This window comes from Bombina bombina, chromosome 5 (assembly GCF_027579735.1).
Source record: "Bombina bombina isolate aBomBom1 chromosome 5, aBomBom1.pri, whole genome shotgun sequence".
NCBI classification, from domain to species: domain Eukaryota; kingdom Metazoa; phylum Chordata; class Amphibia; order Anura; family Bombinatoridae; genus Bombina; species Bombina bombina.
Genome location: NC_069503.1, coordinates 105,185,637 through 105,210,313, shown reverse-complemented (window position 1 = coordinate 105,210,313; position 24,677 = coordinate 105,185,637). Strand labels below are relative to the sequence as shown.

Here is a 24,677-nt window from a genome sequence, read left to right as displayed (position 1 = left end):
CTAAAATTCCAATCATGAATAAGTTAAACAACATTAGTTATCCCGATTGTCTCCTAATTAAATATTGGGTTTATCTATTTATGCCATATAAGTATAATTCTCTGTTGCATTCCTGCCGGGCGCAGAGTTGCTGCAATTCCAGGTTAATTGGTGTCTAAGTTATAAGGAATAAAGGATTTAAAGTAATTACTCCAAACAGACACTATCACTTGACTCTGGTATACAGTGCAAAGGTTAGGCATGGGTTAATGAGTTAGAGGAGTTTTTAATACCTAATCGATCCTTAGGCAGTGCTTTTTAACAGAGGGTGTCCAGCAGAGTAACAGGCTATGACTACGGCTATATGCTGAAACGCGTAAGCCCATTTTTGCTTCACTCACTCTAACTATTTTTTTATAGGATACTGCTGTCCTGTATTATTTTAACCGTTTGGAATAAAGATACAAGTTTTATTTACAGCACTGGTGTCCTTGTTCTCATTTTGATACTTCTATTCTGCCGTTGCACTACGCTGAACATCTGTGAAGGGAAGCTGCAATAGGATTAGCAGGTAAGCACACACCCACCTGAGACGTCACGGACGTGCCGTAACCATTGGACCATAGAGGAGATCCGGGGGCTTGGCAGCCCAAGCGAGCGGAAGGATAGGAGCGGAACCTGGTTTCCTGTTTGTCTCCAAAGATACCCGCACACGTTTACCCAGAGGAGGGGATCTATCCACACAAGGGGTCACGGCCGTATGGGAAAAGGTATGTAGAAGGGGCCCGCCGAGGCAATACTTACTAAAGTGCATTGTGACTTAAGGTTAACATTTTCGTAAACGGCTGGTGAGCCGCGGATCGAAATAACACAACAGTCAGCACATGAAATGTGCCCCTACATACTCACAAATTAACTTTTGTCTCTATAACAGCTACCTGATATCTGAGTAACAGGATTGGTTATATTTGAACAGGGAAGAGTGCTTCCATACACCTGCATCCTAACTATTAATAGAAAACAGATATGTTTTTTGAAGGACATATGTTGTGTCTGCAGATATTTTTATAGTATATACCCTTGCTCCATCTTTGCAATTTGAATTTCTTTTTAATATTGCTCAAAAATAGCAGAAGGTCATCTGCATTAAGTAATAAAACTAGCTTCTGACCACCCAATCGGATACCTTCAAGTTCTTGGCGAAGCAGGATTGCCAGGGGTTCTGATGAGATATTGAAGACTAATGGGGAGAGCAGGCACCCCTGTCTGGTACCTCTTTGAAGAACAAATCGTTGCGAAATCGAATTGTTGATGATTACCACGGATGTAGGGGAGCTATAGATTAACTGAATAAAATTATTGAAATAGCCTACAAGGCCAAATTGCTCTAAAGAGAAAAACAAGTGATCCCATCAAATACGATCGAAGGCTTTTTCCGCATCAACCGTTAAAATGGCCAAATCAACTAAATCTCTATGTCTAGATGATTTATATTTTTTCCAGAAAAAATCAAGAACCAGAAAAACCTTCCTCACGTTTCTCACAGGGTTTCTCCCGGGCATAAAACCTTATTGATTCTCATTAATTAATTCCCCAAGATGGGGTTTAAGTTGATTAGCTACAATAGAAGTTAAACGTTTATAATCGGAGTTCAGGACCGAGATAGACCTGTATGAAACTCCAAGTTCTGGATCTTTATTTTTTTTTATTTTATTTTTTTTAATAATTTTTTATTGAGGGTTTTTCATAATGACAACAAAAAAACCATGGCATATACATGTTTCAAAACATAGCAATGATTAACGCAATAACAATATAACAGGCAAAAAAAAAAAAAAAAAAATATATGATGAATGCCAAGATACATCTGAAAACCTCATTTTGTGTTTTTATATGATAATATGAGTAGCTATTATTCCAGGCTATAATGTTAAAAAGGCACTCTGAAAGAGCACTGTAGCTACTATATAGACCCATTTTATTCTGAACTAATTTGTATTTGAACGCTTCGTATTGTTAAAGTCAGGGTCATAATGTCAGGAGCTTCATAAAAAGCAAGGGGGGAATTAGGGAATAGTCAGCGGGTAAGCGCCGCTTATACAGATAATTTGTCTATATAACAATATTATAGCATACTTAAATTATTTGATGGAAATAGAAATAATAGCAATATAAATAGCTATGGTCAACTACTGTGGGGGGGCGGAAGACCATAGAAATGTTAATGAACATGGTCACTTATTTATTGTTGTCTAATATGTGGCGTATAGGACTGTGCTATGCGAGAGTTAAATATAATTTGTAATGGGTATCAAGAAAGGGTAGATATAGCTCCCGCCTGGTTAGGATGAGAACCATGGATCAATATTGGAGCATTTATGTAGTATCTCCCCTCAGGGAAATTGTCACCACTGGACAGAGATGGTTAGGGGATAGTGGATATGACCCGCTCGCAGATAAAGAGCGGGAAAGGATGAGGGGAGATACAGTCTGTAAAGAAAATGCCATGGGAGCTAGCGGCTCTATAAGGAAGAAGCCCGGGAATATTTAGGATAGATAAAAAGTAAGAATACATTGGGAGTAATAAACAGCATGTAAATATGGGCTATACTAGACGATATTAAAGATAAAAGTTGGGTATTATTGTATATTAATCCTTTAACATCTAGGGTATATGATATATCTGATAAAAATGAGTAAAGTGAAATCATACTAAACATTAAGTATATACGTGGCTAACCCCTTTCTATCATAGTAGCATAGGGTCTAGCAGGTATAGGTATATAGTTGTGGTACTTATATATAAGTGTACCTTTAAGATAGATTATAATAATCTACAAAATTAGGAAATTGCTATATGTCCGGTGTGGGCCAAGGACTGCAGTACCATGTGTATTTCAGAACGTCAATATAACTCTGGCTAATACTTAGTGTGGTAGCTTTATATGTTGTGAGCCAGTATGTAGCATTCAGCAGTAGTAAAAATAGTGTCATAAGGATAGATATCCTGCTCTTTGGGAAACTAAAGACTGTAGATATAATTATATGGCATAAAATTACATTGTTTAACTACAGAGAGGTTATAAAAAGAAATATGTGAGATGGCTAGAACAGTAAACAACATGACAGATATCAGTTGCGTAGAACTATATAAACACAATATAGAGAGAACCAAATACAATTCCAGAGAAATATAGCGAAAATAATATACACAGCACCTGCCTACATCAAGATATTGTCTATGCATGTGCATACCAAACTGCAATATGCACAACTACTGTACTGCACCTATATGAAATATTTAAATCTCTTGCAAAGATTAAACTATACAGAGCTATAATAAGCTGATGCTAAACAGAACATTCTATACTAAAACATTGTGCATAATCTCCCAAATTGCAGCAAATCATAGAGGACTGTCATTATGTTACATGAGGTTATGTATGCGTCCAAAAAAAAAAAAAAACATATCACAGTAAAGATAATCTAAATCTCTTCTAGTGCAACAAACTCAGCGGATGATATCTACGTGACACTAGAGGGTTAAATTAGTGAGGGCATAATAGCTGTGCTCATGAATGGGCAAAAACATCTTTAACTAATCCTTTACATTTGGATATAGAAGGCCTCAATAACACACACGAACATGCTAAGATAATAAGTAGTGGCAGGCTACTGCAGAGCATAACACACAGAATATGATATTATATGATACTATATGATATAGTATTGTTGATAGCATTATTATAGCTTGGATGTGGTTTACATATTATGAATAAAGGAGAGCATTAGGTTATAAAACATACTCTGAGCTCAATCTAACATTAGGATAACATGGGAAAATTATTGATATTACAAACGGATGGAGACAATGAAATGTAACAGGAAAAACTGTGACGATAACTAACTGAAGTGGACCTATGCGCTGTCAAATTAAGGTAAAAATATATGATGTAGACCTCTTGAGTAAGTCCTCTCAAGCTATATTGCATCAGCAACTAATAACATGGCAGCAGTGTCAAAACTATAGTGGAGAGTCCTCAGGCGACCCTATCCACAAGGAAGTTCATGGCCCACAGTTAGGATAAAGTTAGAAAGTTAACGGACCGAGGCAGATCCGGAGAACACTGACACAGCTCCGAGTGCAGTTCTATGCGGGGTATGCGTAACAGAGTTATGTTTAGTCATGCAGGGCTTGCACTGAACTAGGATAAAAATAAAGATGGTCTAATGTAAAAGATCTGTGTATAGATTTTCTTCTTAGTGAGAGCTCAGTTGGAGGGTCTCTAACAATAAGGGAGTGACCGGGTCACTAGAATTACCCCACACCTCTCCTTTGTTGCCTCTCAAGCCGAAACAAATAGAAAATGCAAGTCCCTTGCAGATTAGCCTGGGGAGGTTCCGAATTACTCAGATCGCCGTCTAAGTGCAAACCGGGGCTAATGTTCCAGGTCTCAACATGCAGTTGTGAACCACCCGTTAGCGACACATAAACATCAGGTAGCTGGGGGATATTTCTGTGAAATAGCACAGTCCCATATGGATATAGTAAGTCAGCGCTCCATCGCATTGCAACTACCGACGCTACACACGGAGTTGGAGTAAGTGGGTGTGATTTCATGTATATCTGCGATGTGTTCACTCTCCGTTCTAAAGGGATAGTTACATTTGCTTTTATTGCGGGTAAGGTTAGCCGCAGGGTTAGCTCCTTGTGTTCTAAAGGCTCTTGCTCCCGGTGGTGAGTATCTATCTCAGAAGATGGCTCATTTGCCCTAAACAGGGAAGTTTCGCTGTTCCCGTCAGGGTCTAGAGCAGTCGCCATTTTAGGTGTTAGATTGGTTTCCATGATATGCCGATCGCTAAGTATGAGCGTTAGCTCCACAAAGTTGTGATCCATCTTCTCCTCTAAATTATCCAACAGGGCTTTCATCTGTTTATAGAAATCCTCCTTGTTTGAAATGTATAATTTAGGCTATAGAACATAGAGATCCTTCAGCCTCGTGGTTAGATCAGCCGGTACAGGGCCAAACAGATACCTCAGCGGATGTATAAACTTTGTTAGGTTAGGTTGTAGAAGGGCTGCTCCACTTCCCCATAGGTGTAGTTTAAAGATTCATGTGAGAAATGTATATTATGCTGTCTATATAGCTAGATATTTGCTAATTTTGCAGGAGCTCAAAGACTGTGCGTCCTGTCTCTTCAGTGGCTAGCTCCACCCCTTGATCTTTATTTTTCTTTAAAATTAAAGAGATATTGGCAGCAGCAAAATAGGGAGAACATTTAGTGTTTTCTGAGAAATAAACATTGAACAAATTATTCAAAATAGGAGTAATTTGTGATTGTAATATTCTATAAAATTCAGTAGGAAGAGAGTCTGGTCCAGCAGCTTTATTTAATTTAGCCATTTTAATAGCTTCTAAAATTTTGGCTTCTGAGATGGGCAGATTAATTTCGGACATATCTGCAGAAAGTTTAGTTTAGGTACTTTAATTTTATCCCAAAATGCTTGTTTCTTGATTATGTCAGTACATTCACATTTATACAGATCATTACAAAAATATAAAAATTTTTTTTCGTTATTAGGTTGTTTAGTAAATCTGTCCGAATCCTTTTTAATAGTCAGAATAGTATTTCTCGAAACTGATTTAGTAATTCTCGCAAGGAATTTGGCTGACCTGCCGCAATGACCTCCATATAAAGCTTTCAATCTAAGCTCCTCTTGAGTATTTTTCTGTTTGAGATGGATATCCCAGGCTGTTTTGCCGCTCACGTACGCAACCCAGTGTGATCTAGTAGGGTTATCTATATAGGCTCTATAAGAATTTTTAACTTGGTTGGCTAGTTGGATTTCAATTCGTCTAAATCTTTTTTTAAGTTGGCACATGTAAGATTTAATCTCGCCCCTCAAAACAGCTTTAGCTGCTTCCCAAAACACCTCTGTTTTTTCTAAATACGCATGATTATGTTTATAAAATTCGCCCCATCTGCCTCTTAGCCAATTCTGAAAAAAATTATTATTAATTAAGTGTTTAGGGAAATAGATATTATTATTATTATTATTATTATTAGAGTATGGTGAGCCAGTATTAATCTTTAATGATATAGCGGCGTGGTCTGAGATTAAAATATCATCAATTCCAGCTTCCCAATTCAAACCAACTAAGGATTCTGACTGGTGGGCTTCAGACATACATGTATATGCACGAACATCTGGGTTTTGGACCCGCCAAATATCAATAAGCTCTAGTTGAAAATAACATTTCTGTAATATACAAGATTTCCTGTCCCTACTAATTTGCACTTTTTTGTTTAACCTGTCTAGGATAGGTTCTGCTATTAAATTAAAATCTCCGGCTACTATTAGATTTTGTCCTATGTATTTATGGAGTTTAAACGTCAGATTAGTCCAGAAATCTCTGTCAACATTATTAGGGCCATAAACATTACACAAAATAAAACAGGATTCATTAAGAACTCTCTCTATAATTTGAAAACGTCCTTCCGGATCTAATTCAGTAGCCTCAATGTGATATTCTAAATTTTTGTTCAGAAGGATTGCTACTCCCTTTTTCCGGGAATCATATGTGGCGGCAATAACCTCTCCAACCAATTTGGTTTTGAGCTTGGGTATTTCTACAGCTTTTAAGTCTGTTTCCTGTAACAGAACAATATCAGGTTTAGACTTACCCAAATATTTAATTATAGACTTCCTTTTGATTGGAGAGGTTATGCCGCCCACGTTCCATGAAATTAAGTTAAGGTTTACTACCATCAATCAGGGCTATTAAGCATAGGCAAGGGCGATGGAAGGAAGAAGAGGAGGAAGAAGAAGCAAAAAAAAGGAAACGGGGGGGGGGTTAAACTGACTTTAAAATTAAAACCTAATACAGAACAATAATAACTCAATATCCACACATTAGCGATATTATTTATAGCTTACATCAATTGCTTATTAGTTAAGATAGACCAACCTATTTCCAAACTATTCAGCATCCAAGACATTGTTAAGCGTATGCGAAATTCCTTCTCTCATCACTACCAGCTTAGCTGGATAGATCAGTTTAATATTGTAATCGGCCTTCATAAGCTTACACATAGAAAGGGGACATCTCCCTTCTCCCAGTTAATGGTATGGGCTGGCATGTTCTAGTTTGTTCCAAATTATTGTCCATTGGTTCCTCTCTTGTATATACTGAAGAAAAAAACAGGTTTAGTACCTCAGCCTTCTTCTTGTCAATGTTAACCATGCTACACTCCACGCATTTTAATGTACCTATATTGTCCTTCTTAGATTTTTTTGCTATATAACCTGTTAGGGTTAGACTTATAACAAAGACAAGTTTTTCCTTGTCTTGGTTGTATTCAGAATTGCCTACCTATGGTGAAGTTAAAGTGCTGCCTGACCTGAACGGATGTTATACAAGTATCCAGCATTACTAAAGAACCACATCACACCAATAGGACTCTAAATGGGACTGGTTGAATATACTGATACACCAGCTTATTGGTTTTATATATATATGAGAGAGATTGAATCTTAGTGCTCTCACTTTATACATAGCTGTATGTGTTTTGTTTAATTTTTAACCTTTTAGAGTCTTCATATACATTTAGGATATTTTGTCATATTTAATAGCGCCTCCTATAGGGTTCCCAGACCCCCTTTTTTGTTTCATCTTTAGGGTTAGACTTAGAATCCTTTGCAATTTTTCATTTTCAATTTTGGCTTATTTGATTGCTTTTTTGCATGCTTTGTTATATTCCTTATAAATATGGTATGTACTATTTTCTTTGAAAAATTTAAATGCCCTACGTTTTTTCCTAATTTCTCTTAACACATTTTTATTTAGTCACATTGGCTTGGATTTTTTTTATTTTTATTACCATATGGTATTTGTTGATATGTATATTTATTTAACAAAGTTTTAAATGTTATCCATTTATCCTCTCTATTTTTATTAGAGAATACTTTGTCCCAATTTATGTTATTTAATGATTTCCTTAAATCGTTGAATTTTGCTTTCTTAAAATTGAAAGTCTTGGTTAAACCTTTTAAGACACTGCTTTATGAAAAGAGATTTCAAATGTGACCATGTTATGATCACTGTTACCCAAATGTTCTTTGACTTCTATGTTTGATATTATATCTGTATTGTTTGATAGCACCAAATCCAAAATACCTTTACTCCTAGTTGGCTCCTCTATTAATTGTAACAAGAAGTTATCCCTGAGAACATTTAAAAATCTATCCCCCTTAGCTGAATTACTAGTTTCATTGGCCCAGTTTATATCAGGGTAGTTAAAATCTCCGATAAAACAAGATTGGGAAGGGAGCGCTAAAAGCTAAAAAGGCTAAAAATATCTACAAGTTAATACAATTTATTGGATGAACATATAAAAACAACAAATCGAGCTTAAGCAAAATACTATTACAAATTAGATGATAAAACAATGACTAAAAACTACATGGATCCATGGTGTATCTAGAAGAGATAAGTATAAGTGCTATACCATGGGTGTTATTGTGCAAAGGATGCAAATACTTAGAAAATGTGACCTGAGCTGTAGTTAAAATCTTCCATAATTACAGTACTGTTATTAGCAGCCTTACCTATTTGCATTAGTAGTTGAGTTTCCTCCAGGTCACTAATGTTGCACAGCTTGTAGCATGTTCCAAGTAATATTTCTCCAACATTGGTGTGTCCGGTCCACGGCGTCATCCTTACTTGTGGGAATATTCTCTTCCCCAACAGGAAATGGCAAAGAGCACAGCAAAAGCTGCCCATATAGCCCCTCCTCAGGCTCCGCCCCCCAGTCATTCTATTTGCTGCTCTGAACAAGTAGCATCTCCACGGAGATGGTGAAGAGTATGTGGTGTTTAGTTGTAGTTTTTTATTCTTCTATCAAGAGTTTGTTATTTTAAAATAGTGCCGGTTTGTACTATTTACTCTAAAACAGAAAAGGATGAAGAGTTCTGTTTAAAAGAGGAGTATGATTTTAGCAGCAGTAACTAAAATCAATTGCTGTTCCCACGCAGGACTGTTGAGCCCAGAGAACTTCAGTTGGGGGGAACAGTTTGCAGACTTTTCTGCTCAAGGTATGACTAGTCCATTTTCTAACAAGAATGTAAAATGCTAGAAGACTGTCATTTTCCCTATTTGGGATCGGTAAGCCATTTTCTTAGACTCATAACAGAATGAAGGCTTATTAATGGGCTATATACTGGTTGACACTCTTGTGGGCTAAATCGATTGCTTTATTCAATATTTATATGAGGTTTGAAGTGTTTTTCAAAACCTGAGAATTGGGGAACGTTTTTAGGCGCCAGGCAGTAGTTTAGACACCTTCCCAGTCAGGAAGGGCCTTTCACTCTAGTAGGCAGAGCCTCATTTTCGCGCCATAATTGCGCAGTTTCTTTTGGATGCAGTGCATGCAGCTTCATGTGAGAGGGTCTGGTGGCCATTAAAAACGTTCCTGGAAGGCTTATTTTGGTGTCGTATAACCCCCAAGGACAGGTGAAGTCGCAGCAAACGCTGTGGCTGGGACTGTAGTGGGTTTAAAGTTGCTAATTGATAAAACAGCTCCGGTTTCCTCATTTAAAGGGTTACAATCTTGAAAATTGGGGTGCAATACTTTTAAGGCATTAAGACACTAGGGTGCAAATTTGGTAAAATCGGATATTTCCTTCATAGTTTTTCACATATCCAGAAATAAAGTGTGCTCTGTTTAACATTTAAAGAGACAGTAACGGTTTTGTTTAAAAACGGTTTTATTGCATTCTTAGCCTGCATAAGCCTGTCTAACATGTCTGTACCTTCAGATAGATCATGTTCTGTATGTATGGAGGCCAAGGTGGTCCCTCCTTCAAATGTATGTGATAATTGTGCCATGGCGTCCAGACAAAGTAAGGACAGTAATGTCACATTTAATAAGGTTGCCCAAGATGATTCCTCAAATGAAGGTAGTGGGGATAGTTCTTCATCCTCTCCTTCTGTGTCAATACCAGTTATGCCCGCGCAGGCGATTCCTAGTACATCTAGCACGCCAATGCTTGTTACTATGCAACAATTAACGGCAGTAATGGATAATTCTATAGCTAATATTTTATCCAAAATGCCAGCATTTCAAAGAAAGCGTGATTGCTCAGTTTTAAATACAGTAGAGCAAGAGTGCGCTGACGATAATTTATCTGTCATACCCTCACGCCAGTCAGAATTGGTAGTGAGGGAGGGTTTGTCGGAGGGAGAAATTTCTGATTCAGGAAGAATTTCTCAACAGGCAGAACCTGATGTTGTGACGTTTAAATTTAAGTTAGAGCATCTCCGCGCCTTACTTAAGGAGGTACTAACTACGCTGGATGATTGTGACTCTTTGGTCATTCCAGAAAAATTGTGCAAAATGGACAAATTCCTAGAGGTCCCGGTGCACCCTGATGCCTTTCCGATACCTAAAAGGGTGGCGGACATAGTGTCTAAGGAGTGGGAGAAACCAGGCATACCTTTTGTCCCACCTCCTATATTTAACAAAATGTTCCCCATGGTCGACCCAAGGAAGGACACATGGCAAACAGTCCCTAAGGTTGAGGGGGCAGTTTCTACGCTAGCCAAACGCACGACTATTCCCATTGAGGACAATTGTGTTTTCAAAGATCCTATGGATAAAAAATTGGAGGGTTTGCTTAAAAAGATTTTTGTTCAGCAAGGTTTCCTCCTCCAACCAATTTCGTGCATTATTCCTGTCACTACAGCGGCGTGTTTTTGGTTCGATGAACTAGAAAAGTCGCTCAATAAGGAGACTCCATATGAGGAAGTCATGGACAGAATTCACGCACTTAAGTTAGCTAATTCCTTTATTTTAGATGCTGCTTTGCAATTGGCGAGATTAGCGGCGAAAAATTCAGGGTTTGCAATTGTGGTGCGCAGAGCGCTCTGGCTAAAGTCTTGGTCGGCGGATGTATCTTCCAAGACAAAATTGCTTGATATCCCTTTCAAAGGTAAGACCCTTTTTGGGCCAGAATTGAAAGAGATTATTTCAGACATCACTGGGGGGAAGGGCCATGCCCTCCCACAGGATAGGCCTTTTAAGGCTAAGAATAAGTCCAATTTTCGTTCCTTTCATAACTTCAGGAACGGACCGTTTCCTAACTCTGCAGCCTCTAGACAAGAGGGTAACACTTCCCAGGCTAAGCCAGCTTGGAAACCAATGCAAGGCTGGAACAAGGGTAAACAGGCCAAGAAGCCTGCTGCTGCTACCAAGACAGCATGAAGGGGTAGCCCCCGATCCGGGACCGGATCTAGTAGGGGGCAGACTCTCTCTCTTTGCTCAGGCTTGGGCAAGAGATGTTCCGGATCCCTGGGCACTAGAAATAGTCTCTCAGGGTTATCTTCTAGAATTCAAGGAACTTCCTCCAAGGGGAAGGTTCCACATGTCTCGCTTATCTTCAGACCAGATAAAGAGACAGGCATTCTTACATTGTGTAGGAGACCTGTTAAAGATGGGAGTGATACACCCAGTTCCAACAGTGGAACAAGGTCAGGGGTTTTACTCAAACCTGTTTGTAGTTCCCAAAAAAGAGGGAACTTTCAGACCAATTCTGGATTTAAAAATTCTAAACAAATTTCTCAGAGTTCCATCGTTCAAAATGTAAACCATTCGAACAATTTTACCTACAATCCAGGAGGGTCAATATATGACTACCGTGGATTTAAAGGATGCGTACCTACATATTCCTATCCACAAAGATCATCATCGGTTCCTAAGGTTCGCCTTTCTGGACAAACATTACCAGTTCGTGGCTCTTCCGTTCGGTTTAGCCACTGCTCCCAGAATTTTCACAAATGTTCTTTGACTTCTATGTTTGATATTATATCTGTATTGTTTGATAGCACCAAATCCAAAATACCTTTACTCCTAGTTGGCTCCTCTATTAATTGTAACAAGAAGTTATCCCTGAGAACATTTAAAAATCTATCCCCCTTAGCTGAATTACTAGTTTCATTGGCCCAGTTTATATCAGGGTAGTTAAAATCTCCGATAAAACAAGATTGGGAAGGGAGCGCTAAAAGCTAAAAAGGCTAAAAATATCTACAAGTTAATACAATTTATTGGATGAACATATAAAAACAACAAATCGAGCTTAAGCAAAATACTATTACAAATTAGATGATAAAACAATGACTAAAAACTACATGGATCCATGGTGTATCTAGAAGAGATAAGTATAAGTGCTATACCATGGGTGTTATTGTGCAAAGGATGCAAATACTTAGAAAATGTGACCTGAGCTGTAGTTAAAATGCTAATTGATAAAACAGCTCCGGTTTCCTCATTTAAAGGGTTACAATCTTGAAAATTGGGGTGCAATACTTTTAAGGCATTAAGACACTAGGGTGCAAATTTGGTAAAATCGGATATTTCCTTCATAGTTTTTCACATATCCAGAAATAAAGTGTGCTCTGTTTAACATTTAAAGAGACAGTAACGGTTTTGTTTAAAAACGGTTTTATTGCATTCTTAGCCTGCATAAGCCTGTCTAACATGTCTGTACCTTCAGATAGATCATGTTCTGTATGTATGGAGGCCAAGGTGGTCCCTCCTTCAAATGTATGTGATAATTGTGCCATGGCGTCCAGACAAAGTAAGGACAGTAATGTCACATTTAATAAGGTTGCCCAAGATGATTCCTCAAATGAAGGTAGTGGGGATAGTTCTTCATCCTCTCCTTCTGTGTCAATACCAGTTATGCCCGCGCAGGCGATTCCTAGTACATCTAGCACGCCAATGCTTGTTACTATGCAACAATTAACGGCAGTAATGGATAATTCTATAGCTAATATTTTATCCAAAATGCCAGCATTTCAAAGAAAGCGTGATTGCTCAGTTTTAAATACAGTAGAGCAAGAGTGCGCTGACGATAATTTATCTGTCATACCCTCACGCCAGTCAGAATTGGTAGTGAGGGAGGGTTTGTCGGAGGGAGAAATTTCTGATTCAGGAAGAATTTCTCAACAGGCAGAACCTGATGTTGTGACGTTTAAATTTAAGTTAGAGCATCTCCGCGCCTTACTTAAGGAGGTACTAACTACGCTGGATGATTGTGACTCTTTGGTCATTCCAGAAAAATTGTGCAAAATGGACAAATTCCTAGAGGTCCCGGTGCACCCTGATGCCTTTCCGATACCTAAAAGGGTGGCGGACATAGTGTCTAAGGAGTGGGAGAAACCAGGCATACCTTTTGTCCCACCTCCTATATTTAACAAAATGTTCCCCATGGTCGACCCAAGGAAGGACACATGGCAAACAGTCCCTAAGGTTGAGGGGGCAGTTTCTACGCTAGCCAAACGCACGACTATTCCCATTGAGGACAATTGTGTTTTCAAAGATCCTATGGATAAAAAATTGGAGGGTTTGCTTAAAAAGATTTTTGTTCAGCAAGGTTTCCTCCTCCAACCAATTTCGTGCATTATTCCTGTCACTACAGCGGCGTGTTTTTGGTTCGATGAACTAGAAAAGTCGCTCAATAAGGAGACTCCATATGAGGAAGTCATGGACAGAATTCACGCACTTAAGTTAGCTAATTCCTTTATTTTAGATGCTGCTTTGCAATTGGCGAGATTAGCGGCGAAAAATTCAGGGTTTGCAATTGTGGTGCGCAGAGCGCTCTGGCTAAAGTCTTGGTCGGCGGATGTATCTTCCAAGACAAAATTGCTTGATATCCCTTTCAAAGGTAAGACCCTTTTTGGGCCAGAATTGAAAGAGATTATTTCAGACATCACTGGGGGGAAGGGCCATGCCCTCCCACAGGATAGGCCTTTTAAGGCTAAGAATAAGTCCAATTTTCGTTCCTTTCATAACTTCAGGAACGGACCGTCTCCTAACTCTGCAGCCTCTAGACAAGAGGGTAACACTTCCCAGGCTAAGCCAGCTTGGAAACCAATGCAAGGCTGGAACAAGGGTAAACAGGCCAAGAAGCCTGCTGCTGCTACCAAGACAGCATGAAGGGGTAGCCCCCGATCCGGGACCGGATCTAGTAGGGGGCAGACTCTCTCTCTTTGCTCAGGCTTGGGCAAGAGATGTTCCGGATCCCTGGGCACTAGAAATAGTCTCTCAGGGTTATCTTCTAGAATTCAAGGAACTTCCTCCAAGGGGAAGGTTCCACATGTCTCGCTTATCTTCAGACCAGATAAAGAGACAGGCATTCTTACATTGTGTAGGAGACCTGTTAAAGATGGGAGTGATACACCCAGTTCCAACAGTGGAACAAGGTCAGGGGTTTTACTCAAACCTGTTTGTAGTTCCCAAAAAAGAGGGAACTTTCAGACCAATTCTGGATTTAAAAATTCTAAACAAATTTCTCAGAGTTCCATCGTTCAAAATGGAAACCATTCGAACAATTTTACCTACAATCCAGGAGGGTCAATATATGACTACCGTGGATTTAAAGGATGCGTACCTACATATTCCTATCCACAAAGATCATCATCGGTTCCTAAGGTTCGCCTTTCTGGACAAACATTACCAGTTCGTGGCTCTTCCGTTCGGTTTAGCCACTGCTCCCAGAATTTTCACAAAGGTGCTAGGGTCCGTTCTAGCGGTTCTAAGACCGAGGGGCATTGCAGTGGCACCTTATCTAGACGACATTCTAATTCAAGCGTCGTCTCTTTCCAAGGCAAAGGCTCATACAGACATTGTTCTAGCCTTTCTCAGATCTCACGGGTGGAAGGTGAACGTAGAAAAGAGTTCCCTGTCTCCGTCAACAAGAGTTCCCTTTTTGGGAACAATAATAGATTCTTTAGAAATGAAGATCTTCCTGACAGAGGTCAGAAACTCAAAGCTTCTAAACGCTTGTCAAGTTCTTCACTCTATTCTGCAGCCTTCCATAGCTCAGTGCATGGAAGTAGTAGGGTTGATGGTTGCAGCAATGGACATAGTTCCTTTTGCTCAAATTCATCTAAGACCATTACAACTGTGCATGCTCAATCAGTGGAATGGGGACTATGCAGACTTGTCTCCCCAGATTCAAGTAGAAAAGGTAACCAGAGACTCACTCCGTTGGTGGTTGACTCAGAATCACCTGTCCCAGGGAATGAGTTTCCGCAGACCAGAGTGGATCATTGTCACGACCGACGCCAGTCTATTAGGCTGGGGCGCGGTCTTGGACTCCCTGAAAGCTCAGGGTCTATGGTCTCGGGAGGAGTCCCTTCTTCCGATAAACATCCTGGAACTGAGAGCGATATTCAATGTGCTCCAGGCTTGGCCTCAACTAGCGAAGGCCGGATTCATAAGATTCCAGTCGGACAACATGACTGTAGCTTACATCAACCATCAGGGAGGAACAAAGAGTTCCTTGGCGATGAGAGAGGTATCCAAGATCATCAAATGGGCGGAGGATCACTCCTGCCACCTATCTGCAATTCACATCCCAGGAGTAGACAACTGGGAGGCGGATTATTTGAGTCGTCAGACTTTCCATCCGGGGGAGTGGGAACTCCACCCGGAGGTCTTTGCCCAGTTAACTCAATTATGGGGCATTCCAGACATGGATCTGATGGCGTCTCATCAGAACTTCAAGGTTCCTTGCTACGGGTCCAGATCCAGGGATCCCAAGGCGACTCTAGTGGATGCATTAGTGGCGCCTTGGTCGTTCAACCTAGCTTATGTGTTTCCACCGTTTCCTCTCCTTCCCAGGCTCGTAGCCAGGATCAAACAGGAGAAGGCATTGGTGATTCTGATAGCTCCTGCGTGGCCACGCAGGACTTGGTATGCAGACCTGGTGAATATGTCATCGGCTCCACCATGGAAGCTACCTTTGAGACAGGATCTTCTAGTACAAGGTCCATTCGAACATCCAAATCTAGTTTCTCTGCAGCTGACTGCTTGGAAATTGAACGCTTGATTTTATCCAAGCGTGGGTTTTCAAATTCAGTGATAGATACTCTGGTCCAAGCCAGAAAACCTGTGACTAGAAAGATTTACCATAAAATATGGAAAAAATATATCTGTTGGTGTGAATCCAAGGGATTCTCCTGGAGTAAGATTAAAATTCCTAAGATTCTTTCCTTTCTCCAAGAGGGTTTGGATAAAGGGTTGTAAGCGAGTTCTCTAAAAGGACAGATTTCTGCTTTATCTGTTTTGTTACACAAACGCCTGGCAGCTGTGCCAGATGTACAAGCTTTTGTACAGGCTTTGGTCAGAATCAAGCCTGTTTACAGACACATGACTCCTCCTTGGAGTCTAAATTTAGTTCTTTCAGTTCTTCAAGGGGTTCCGTTTGAACCTTTACATTCCATAGATATCAAGTTACTATCTTGGAAAGTTCTGTTTTTGGTTGCTATTTCTTCTGCTAGAAGAGTTTCTGAATTATCTGCTTTGCAGTGTGATCCACCCTATCTGGTGTTCCATTCAGATAAGGTCGTTTTGCGTACCAAGCCTGGTTTTCTTCCAAAAGTTGTCTCCAACAAGAATATTAACCAGGAAATAATTGTTCCTTCTCTGTGCCCGAAACCAGTTTCAAAGAAGGAACGTTTGTTACACAATTTAGATGTAGTCCGTGCTTTAAAGTTCTATTTAGAAGCAACAAAGGAATTTAGACAAACCTCATCTTTGTTTGTCGTTTACTCTGGTAAGAGGAGAGGACAAAAAGCTACTGCTACCTCTCTTTCTTTCTGGCTGAAAAGCATTATCCGATTGGCTTATGAGACTGCCGGACGGCAGCCTCCTGAACGAATCACAGCTCACTCCACTAGGGCTGTGGCTTCCACATGGGCCTTCAAGAACGAGGCTTCTGATGATCAGATATGTAAGGCAGCGACTTGGTCTTCTCTGCACACTTTTGCCAAATTTTACAAATTTGATACTTATGCTTCTTCGGAGGCTATTTTTGGGAGAAAGGTTTTGCAAGCCGTGGTGCCTTCTGTTTAGGTAACCTGATTTGCTCCCTCCCTTCATCTGTGTCCTAAAGCTTTGGTATTGGTTCCCACAAGTAAGGATGACGCCGTGGACCGGACACACCAATTTTGGAGAAAACAGAATTTATGCTTACCTGATAAATTTCTTTCTCCAACGGTGTGTCCGGTCCACGGTCCGCTCTGGGTTTTTTTAATCAGGTTTGACAAATTTCTTTCTCTATACACTACAGTCACAACGGCACCCTATAGTTTCTTCTTTTTTTCTCCTAACCGTTGGTCGAATAACTGGGGGGCGGAGCCTGAGGAGGGGCTATATGGGCAGCTTTTGCTGTGCTCTTTGCCATTTCCTGTTGGGGAAGAGAATATTCCCACAAGTAAGGATGACGCTGTGGACCGGACACACAGTTGGAGAAAGAAATTTATCAGGTAAGCATAAATTCTGTTTTTTTTAGGATTCCCCCCCCCCCCCCCCCAACTCTTTATTTCAAACCACAGGGTCTCTACATGTCACCTGTATCATAAATATCTTCCCTTAGTGTAGGTTTAAGGTTAGGTTTAATATACATGAAGATTCCTCCACCCCTTTTATTATTCTTGTCCCTCCTAAATGAAGTATACCCCTCTAAGTTAACTGCCCAGTCATGTGAATCATCCCACCGAGTTTCAGTTATACTAATAATATCATAATCCTCTTCTGCAACTAAGAGCTCTGGCTCCCCCATTTTACCCGTCATGCTTCTTCTTGCATTTGTTGTCATTCATTTAATTTTCATGTGCTTTCTGCTGCTACTTGGTGTGCTTTCCTCCATACTTTCTAATGTGACATTTCTTAAGTCAGCCCTTCCTTGAGATATTATAGGAGTGGCATTCACAGACTGATCTCTCTGTTCTATTGTGTTCTAACTGACCCTCCCCCCCTTTGCCTAGTTTAAAAGATTTTCTAAACGTGCTGCCATCCTTTCCCCCAACACACCTGCACCCATGTCATTCAGGTGCAATCCATCCTTACTGTACAAATTGTACCCAAGTGAAAAGTCAACCCAGTGCTCTAAAAAGTCAAACCCCTCATTTTTATACCATGTTTTTAACAATGAATTAACAGACCTTAGCTCCTTCTGCCTTACTGAGTTAGCACACAGCACTGGCAATATTACTTTGCTTTAAGCTTGCTACCTAACTCCCTGAAGAACATTTTTTAGGACTCTCCATCTCCTGCTGATTCCTTCATTAGTACCAATATTAACCATGACTGCAAGATCAGACCCACATCCCTCTAACAGTCTATTAATATGCTCTACAATATGTCTAACACGAGCCCCTGTTCTATTTAAAGGGTCTGGATGACAAATTACCCTAAAAAAGGAGCACAAAGGTGACACCAATTCCTTATTTATTCAAAGGATAAATAGGAGACAAACAAAAAGGCGACGTTTCGGGATCCTATCCTTTGCTCATGTTATACTTGACAAACAAACACTGTGCACTTATATACCTAAATACTACTAGGTGGTGCTAATAGGTACTTTACCCATTTTGCATCTTATAAGAATACAATATATGCAAGATACCTAGTGATATATACAGAAAAATATGTACATCCAAAAACAGGGAGTAGAAGAATTCCAAAATAGCAATATTTAGCATAAATATACACAACAGATTGGCCTAATCATACATATTTACCAGAACAGTTACTTTATAAAAATACAGTCCCACTCTTTATTTAAACCTTTTGGCTCTAAAGTTCCTAATTCATATATGCAATAGGATTCCTTTTGCTTAAGCAACAACTCCATATCCCCACCTCTTCAAGGTTGAATTACATGATCAATTATTTGAAGCTTAAGCTGATTTATAGTAATCAGTTTTCAAAAAAATGATAAGCTAATGGGGATTTTTTATTACCTGTACGAATATTACTTTTATGCTCAATTATACAAATTATATGAATTGTTATGTGTGCCTTTAATTATACCATATGTACAGTTAATCAGAACTATTATTTATTATTATCTGTCTAAACCATTTAATATACTTTTTACAGACACAACCAGAGCACTGAGAGATATCAGGTATTGATGTAACTGGAGTGAATAAGGGAACCTTCTTCCTGAGGACAGACATTGGAGCCTGTTATAAGCATGAACTCATTTGTGTTAGGTGAGTAAAATAGATATTATGCTGACTGTAATTACTGGGAAAATAGAATAGATCACTCATTAAACAAATATAAACTATTATATTTATATCTGCATCTTTAAGAACATTTGTGTCAGTGACGTTATAAAGAAGGAGCAACATCCATTGGGCTGAGGAGGAGGATAAACAATACTACTCCCCCCTCTGTTCTTTTAGACAGAACATGTCCAACAACTGCTTAACCTCACCCCCAGACCTGGTTCATTACTCAGAACACCTTTAAGTCCACCTTCCCCTGCCCTGACCTCACTCATGGAACACCCATAACTACACTTATGCCTACCTTGTTCTCATGTGTGGAACACCCACAACTCCCCCAGTATTCCCCACCCCAGAACCACCACAGATTTGTGTGTTTAATTTTACAGTGAGTATTATTAAACAAAGTTTTTGGCTGTTTATATAAATCAAACAACCACACCCAAAAGCTAAAGATTATCATAAGATCACTGCTTCTTACTCTCTCAAAACATCTCACACTGATTATTAGTCTGTGATAATTAAGACATCATGTTCTCACCCAGCTGGTTGAGCACGAGCCGGGCAGGGCTGTATTGGCAGTTGCTTGTGCAATGTTAAATGAGGATGGTGGATGCCACCTTTCTTGCCCAGAATACAGATGTACCTGTTCCCTGTCTGGGAACATTATCCACACGCACCTTGTTTAATGCAGCCCTATAACTTGTTTTTTCAGTAATCAGTAATTTAGGTTACTTTGATGTAGTAATGTTTACATTCTATGTCATCCTTTTTTAAATTTGTAATTACAGGTAAATAAATTTAAAAATACAAAAAGGAAGACATTTTTTAGTATAAAAATGTTTTTTTTTATTGAGATGGATTATATTATAATGAATAAACATTCATATTTTTCTTTATTCCATTTCTTTTTATGTAGACAAACACCTGAATAGTTCATATCCATCCTTCACTACAGGAAGCATCAGAATGATACCGCAAACTCCAAAAGTCTTAGACACCAATGACCATTCACAAACATTGGGGATATCACAGCAGATATTTAAAGGAGATGGTGAATTTGCAGGAACTGGGCAGCAATCATTATGTACAGAGAGTAATTTAGTCATCAAACAAGAGGACAACATTTCTGACTTATCTAGTGAAATGATTATCCCAGAGGATAAACCACACATATTTACTGAGTTTTCAAAACATATTAAAGAAGGGAAAAGTCTACAGTCTAGCCAAATGATTCATACAAAGGAGCAACCTTTCAAATCTACAGAATGCGAAAAAAGCTTTAGATGGAAGTCTAATCTACTAGAGCACTACAAAATTCACACAGGTGAGAAACCACACACATGTACTGAGTGTGGTAAATGTTTTACACGAGTGAATTGTCTGAAAAGTCATAAAATGATTCACACAGGAGAAAAGCCTTTCACATGTACAGAGTGTGGAAAAAGTTTTACACAAAAGAGTAATCTGAAAAAGCATGAAAGGATTCACACAGGGGAAAAGCCGTTCACGTGTACAGAGTGCGGCAAATGTTTTACACTAATGAATCATCTGAAAACTCATAAAAAGATTCACACAGGAGAAAAGCCTTTCACATGTACAGAGTGTGGAAAAAGTTTTACACAAAAGAGTGATCTGAAAACGCATGTATGGATTCACACAGGGGAAAAGCTTTTCACATGTACAGAGTGTGGAAAAAGTTTTACACAAAAGAGTAATCTGAAAAAGCATGAGAGGATTCACACAGGGGAAAAGCCATTCACATGTAACGAGTGCGGCAAATGTTTTACACTAATGAATCATCTGAAAACTCATAAAAAGATTCACACAGGAGAAAAGTCTTTTACATGTACAGAGTGTGGAAAAAGTTTTACACAAAAGAGTGATCTGAAAAAGCATGTATGGATTCACACAGGGGAAAAGCTTTTCACATGTACAGAGTGTGGAAAAAGTTTCACACGAATAGATAATCTGAAAACTCATGAAATGATTCACACAGGAGAAAAATCTTTCACTTGTACAGAGTGTGGAAAAAGTTTTACACATATGAGTAATCTGAAAAATCATGAAAGGATTCACACAGGGGAAAAGCCTTTCACATGTTCAGAGTGTGGAAAAAGTTTTACACGAATAGATCATCTGAAAACTCATGAAATGATTCACACAGGAGAAAAATCTTTCACTTGTACAGAGTGTGGAAAAAGTTTTACACATATGAGTAATCTGAAAACTCATGAAAGGATTCACACAGGGGAAAAGCCTTTCACATGTACAGAGTGTGGAAAAAGTTTTACACAAAAGAGCGATCTGAAAAAGCATGTATGGATTCACACAGGGGAAAAGCTTTTCACATGTACAGAGTGTGGAAAAAGCTTTACACAAAAGAATAATCTGAAAAAGCATGAAAGGATTCACACAGGAGAAAAGCCGTTCACATGTACAGAGTGTGGAAAATCTTTTACAGAAAAGAGTAGTCTGAAAACTCATGAAAGGATTCACACAGGAGAAAAGCTTTTCACATGTACAGAGTGTGGAAAAAGTTTTACACTAAAGATTAGTCTGAAAACTCATGAATGTATTCACACAGGGGAAAAGCCGTTCACATGTACATAGTGTGGAAAAAGCTTTACACAAATGAGTAATCTGAAAACTCATGAAACGATTCACAAGGGAAGAAACCTTTAACATGTTTAGAAAGTAGGGTTGCTACCTTTTGCACAGCCGATTCTATGACACTTTGCAAATGGGCGTGGTTGAGGATGTGGTTTCCCATAACCTTAATGGGGAAATTCCAGCCAAAATTAGAATCCACGTGTATGCATTTCAGTTTTGAGTAGAAGCATTTTCCATCTTAATATGGGAAGAGTCCAAAGCTGCATTTCTTACTTGTGGGAAATACTGAACCTGGCCACCAGGAGAAGGCAAAGACACCCCAGCCAAAGGTTTAAATACCTCCCTCACTTCCTCATAACCCCAGTCATTCTTTGCCTTTCGTCACAGGAGGTTGGCAGAAAAGTGTTAGAAGTTTTCGAGTAGTCTCTTTTGGAGGGTAGTACTCTTCGAGATGGGACTGGAGTTTTAAGTAGTCCTGTCAGCCTCTCAGGGAGAGCATGGATGAAAGTTAGAGTCCGGAGGGAGAGTCTTTCTGCAAAACCATCCCGTCTCATATTAACAGCTCTATAAGCAGTCAGCATTGACGAGTTTCGCTTCCTGCTTTCTTCACTCAAGTCCATGTCAGAAGTGCTGCTACTATCTGTCACACAGTGTTGCTGTTCCACAGCATATATTCTGGTAAGATTGTTTCATTTTTGTATGTGTATGATAACGCAAGAAGACAGGGTCACAGTGTGACTCCTTTTATCTGTATAGAATCAAGGGTTAATATCTCCTGAGGGGGATTATTGAACAGTGGGGAATAAGTCTTATAGGGTTATTTGATTTTATGCTGCTTTATGTGTGAGATATTATGGGCTCATAGGCTGTTATGGAATATACAGGTTTCACTTTCACTTTGAGAGCCATACAGCTTACAAGCTGGCGCACTTTTCCCCATAGAAGGGACAGTCCTGCATTGTGCACCATGTGATTAATTTCCTCTTTCCTGACCGACTATCAGAGAGTAGTCATAAATATCTGTACTGTCTTGGTCATAGGAGGTGGTGAGTGCCCCAGCCATTGGGGTTTAAAGGTGCCATTTTTTAAAATAAGATGTATTATTTCTATAGTTCTCCGATTATTGCACTAGCGATGGGGGATTCTGTTACTTTAGAGGGCACTCCCTCTATTCCTAAAGGGTAATTCCTGTTTATATGGTGAGAAGGCCTTAATTCCGCCCTCTCAATCCAATTATGTTCCATATCCCTTGATAATGTGAAATCAGACATGTTTGATACCACGGAGCCATCCACCTCTGAGGAGTTGTCGTCCAGTGAGGTGCGTACTCTACATTCTTTTCTCTACACATGTAGTTTTCCCATAGCATTGCTGATCCTCCATCTTTAGGGGGCCTTTTTTTCTCCAGACGTTACTGCGCAGTTCAAATGGTGGTGTCTGCGGCCTTTAATGTTGTACCTCGCTCTGTTAAGCGCAAGCGAAAGCTTACATATTGCACTCCTTCCCAGAGTACATGAGATAATTTATTGGATTTAAATGATAGGGTTATGTGAGGATGAAGTTCTTTCTGAGATTTAAGAGCATGACTATTCTGGGTCGGAGCCTGCTGCCTTTAAACCTCCGGCTGCGGAGGAACCAGACTTTAGATTTAGGAATTTGTGCTTTCTTCTAAAAGAAGTTTTTGGCGAATTCATAGGTTCCAGAGGCCAAATTGCCTGATGAACCTTTAATTCCTAAATTGGCTAGAGGTTTGAGGACAGGGTGGTACCTTATCTTTCAATCTCATAAGCTGGTTGTGCGTCTCATCTACTATAGATTTTTAATCTAACAGTTTCCAAGTTTCTTTAAAAGGACACGTATATGAAAGTGTTAAATTTAAGTGCTTATTGGCAAATAATGTTTTTAATTGGATGATGTAATTAATGGTTTAATATGCACCTGTATATAATCTTGGTGAACATGGAGTACCACAGCAGTCTATGAGTACGGCCAGAATGGCTGAAATGCGTTTAGACTGGGGTACATCTGTCTAACTATTGTACTTCTTGGATACCATTTGGTTTTTATGGATGTTTGAATAAAAGTTACAACTTTTAACTATTTTTGGATACCGCCTCTGGACTTTTCCTTTCATTTACCATATATATATATATATATATATATATATATATATATATATATATATATATATATATATATATTCGATTGGAAAGAAATTTGCAAATAAGCAAGTTCTATTCGCTTAATATAATTTGATTACACAATAAACTGAGAGCTAAGGTTTCCACAAAAAACTCTTAAAGGACAGTTAGTTTAAAAATGTATTCTAGAACAAACAATATCTCATAAGTAAGAAGAAAAGCATTCATGTACAATTAGTAATAATAACACATAATAATTCATTCACCGGTGTATCCATTCATACTTTCAACTTAATATTAGGGCTACTAATTACACACTAAAAAAATGTCTACACTTCTTAAAAAATTCAGGATGTTTTAAAAGTTCAAAAACAGGGCTGTGATTTCACTTGCACACTATATCCTATTAATACATCCTTTGTTTTTGCAAGGATTAGTGTTTTTTCAAGTGTTGCCACGCTTCCCTCATACGTTCCGTGACTTTATCAAGCACTCCTGTGTTGGTCACTCCACCATCAGTCTGCCATCTGGATCTGAACCAGCAATATGTATATTCCTCAGTCTCCGACTTTCACTTTTATACGTATCTCTCAAGGTGGTAAATTGCCACTCTGTAGCGACCACACTCGCTATATTGTATCTTTTCTCTGTGTTTCCCAGATGGATCACGTGACCACGGGCAGCCAATCTTCTCCTGGATACACCCTGCATCACGCCTGGATCCGCTTAGGATTATTCAGGATACATCAAAGGAAAAAAGTTGTTTCTGTGAGCACTCACATTTTAAAACTTTTAAAATCTCCCAATTCTTTTCAGACGTCCTCCTGGAAGTGATTGTTTAAAACAAAGGATATGGCTT

The 24,677-nt window shown here is 39.1% G+C and overlaps 1 protein-coding gene across 1 annotated transcript in view; it reads left to right on the top strand.

The window, feature by feature from the left end:
- The first annotated feature begins 496 nt into the window (after positions 1–496).
- The window catches only part of LOC128661362 (uncharacterized), a 228,330-nt gene continuing 204,149 nt past the window's right edge, over positions 497–24,677 (top strand). The window contains 4 exon segments of the mRNA XM_053715626.1: positions 497–749; positions 18,931–19,046; positions 19,984–21,725; positions 24,479–24,586. Of these exon segments, the coding sequence (XP_053571601.1) occupies positions 19,028–19,046; positions 19,984–21,725; positions 24,479–24,586 (1,869 nt within the window). The 5' untranslated portion in view covers positions 497–749; positions 18,931–19,027.